Raw genomic sequence first — 1650 nt, forward strand, 5'->3', positions numbered from 1 at the left:
ACTCACTGCCAGGATGCTCTGGGGCTCCGTGATGTCTTCATCCTGGGAAGAGAACACTCAGTAGGAAGGGGTGGCCGGGGGAGGGGTGGGATGGACAGTAGGACAGTGCGCAATAGGGCAGGGCAGGAGCAGGTGTCTGGAGATGGGTCTCGGGGAGTGTCACCAAGTCCTCCAGGGTCTCCCATGTGGGTTCCTCACCCGTGACCAGACCCGCATCCACAGTTCCCTGGACACTTTCTCCAGCAGCTCAGGGTGCTCCAAGTTCACAGCGGTGAGGAAGCGCATGGCCGACAAACTTCCTGTGGGGCAGAGGCACTCAGAGGTAGAGCTCCCCCAGCTTGTTTCCCGATGGTGGGCCTGCTCTTTCCTGCTTCTGACATCCCCAGAGCTTAATCGCCCTTGGACTCCCACCCAGGTTTCTCATAACTGACTGTCCTGCTCTTTTTCCTCTTATGTCCCCTTAACATTCTGCTTGTTCAACTCCGGGCCTGAGTTTTTCAAGGGTTTGTTTCCTTGAAGTTAGTCTCCCAGCCCTTCCTTCTTGGGCCTACAATCTCCAACTTCGCTGCCTTCTGCTTGCTATCCCCACCTGTATCCCACTCTTTACCTTTTTCAAGGATCACAGAGAAGAAGTCCTTGGGCATCTGGATGGGAACCTGGAAGTGCTGTCCGAGGAGCTTTATGTCATTTGTCATGTATTTGGCCTTCAGAGGAAGCAGAGCTGGCGGCCTGTTCCCTAAAAGTGGAAATTTGGATCTGCTGGTGAGAGACCTAAGAATCCCAGGCTTCGGGGACCCCTACAGGGTTTTGGGCAGCCCCCCAGGGCCTTGGAAATCAGCCCTCCCTCAAATCCTAGCCACAAGCGCTGCTTCCTTTATACCACTGTTTTTCATGACCCCTGCAATGAAGGTCGGGCGCAACTGCAGGTGGACGTTCCAGATGTTCTTATATCGGCACAGGATCTGCAGGAGCAGAGGAGAAGGTCAGAGCCCACGTGCAAGATGGAAGGCATGCGCATGGCAGAGGGAAAGGCAACTGGTGTTAGCCAAAGGCTCTAAGCGAAAAGTAGGGATTAGGCGGAAACCCTAAATTGCTTGGTTTGAAACGGCAAAACTCTCGAACTCCTAGAAATCTATCCCAGGACCTTAGCTCCTATGGACGGTTTCCATCCTCCGCCCCCCAAATTGACACCAGAGGGCTAAGAGGTCGGGGTGCCAAGGCTTTCTCCTTGACTTTTCTGAGTTGCCCCCTTTCCAAACCGCGGTGGGAAACCACTGTCTTAGGCTAGAAGGACTCGACCTGGAGCCAGCGACTGTATCCGTTTTACGGGCAGGAAGTGACCTTCAGCCCTGGTTCTCTATCTGCATGTCCTAAACTCTTTAGGCAGCGCCAGGAATTGCGGGAGACCCTGGGCGCTGCGTCCTGCGCTCGCCCTTCGCTCGGCCCTCGCCGTCCCAGCCCCGGCGTCACCTCGAAGCCCAGCCAGGAGTAGGGGGACAGCACATCGTAGAACAGCTCCACCGTCCGCGGCAGGGGCCCCATGGCCGAAGAGAAGCGAGCGCCACTCCAGAAGAGGCGGCGCACGTTTCCTTTCGCTGGAGGGTGGGGACACCGGCCCCGCTCCCGGCCTGTCCGGAGGACCGCCTCCCG

General features: G+C 57.0%; 1 protein-coding gene across 1 annotated transcript in view; it reads right to left on the minus strand.

The window, feature by feature from the left end:
• Window positions 1-1641, minus strand: part of GSTK1 (glutathione S-transferase kappa 1) — a 5153-nt gene extending 3512 nt beyond the window's left edge. Inside the window, exons 1-5 of the mRNA XM_006767985.2 lie at window positions 1471-1641; window positions 881-962; window positions 608-736; window positions 199-299; window positions 7-42 (exon numbers count right to left, since the gene is read on the minus strand). Coding sequence (XP_006768048.1) covers window positions 7-42; window positions 199-299; window positions 608-736; window positions 881-962; window positions 1471-1542 — 420 coding nt within the window. The 5' untranslated portion in view covers window positions 1543-1641. The remainder of the gene's footprint in view (window positions 1-6; window positions 43-198; window positions 300-607; window positions 737-880; window positions 963-1470) is intronic.
• Between the last annotated feature and the right edge of the window lie 9 nt (window positions 1642-1650).

Source organism: Myotis davidii, unplaced genomic scaffold, assembly GCF_000327345.1.
Source record: "Myotis davidii unplaced genomic scaffold, ASM32734v1 scaffold22, whole genome shotgun sequence".
Classification (NCBI taxonomy): domain Eukaryota; kingdom Metazoa; phylum Chordata; class Mammalia; order Chiroptera; family Vespertilionidae; genus Myotis; species Myotis davidii.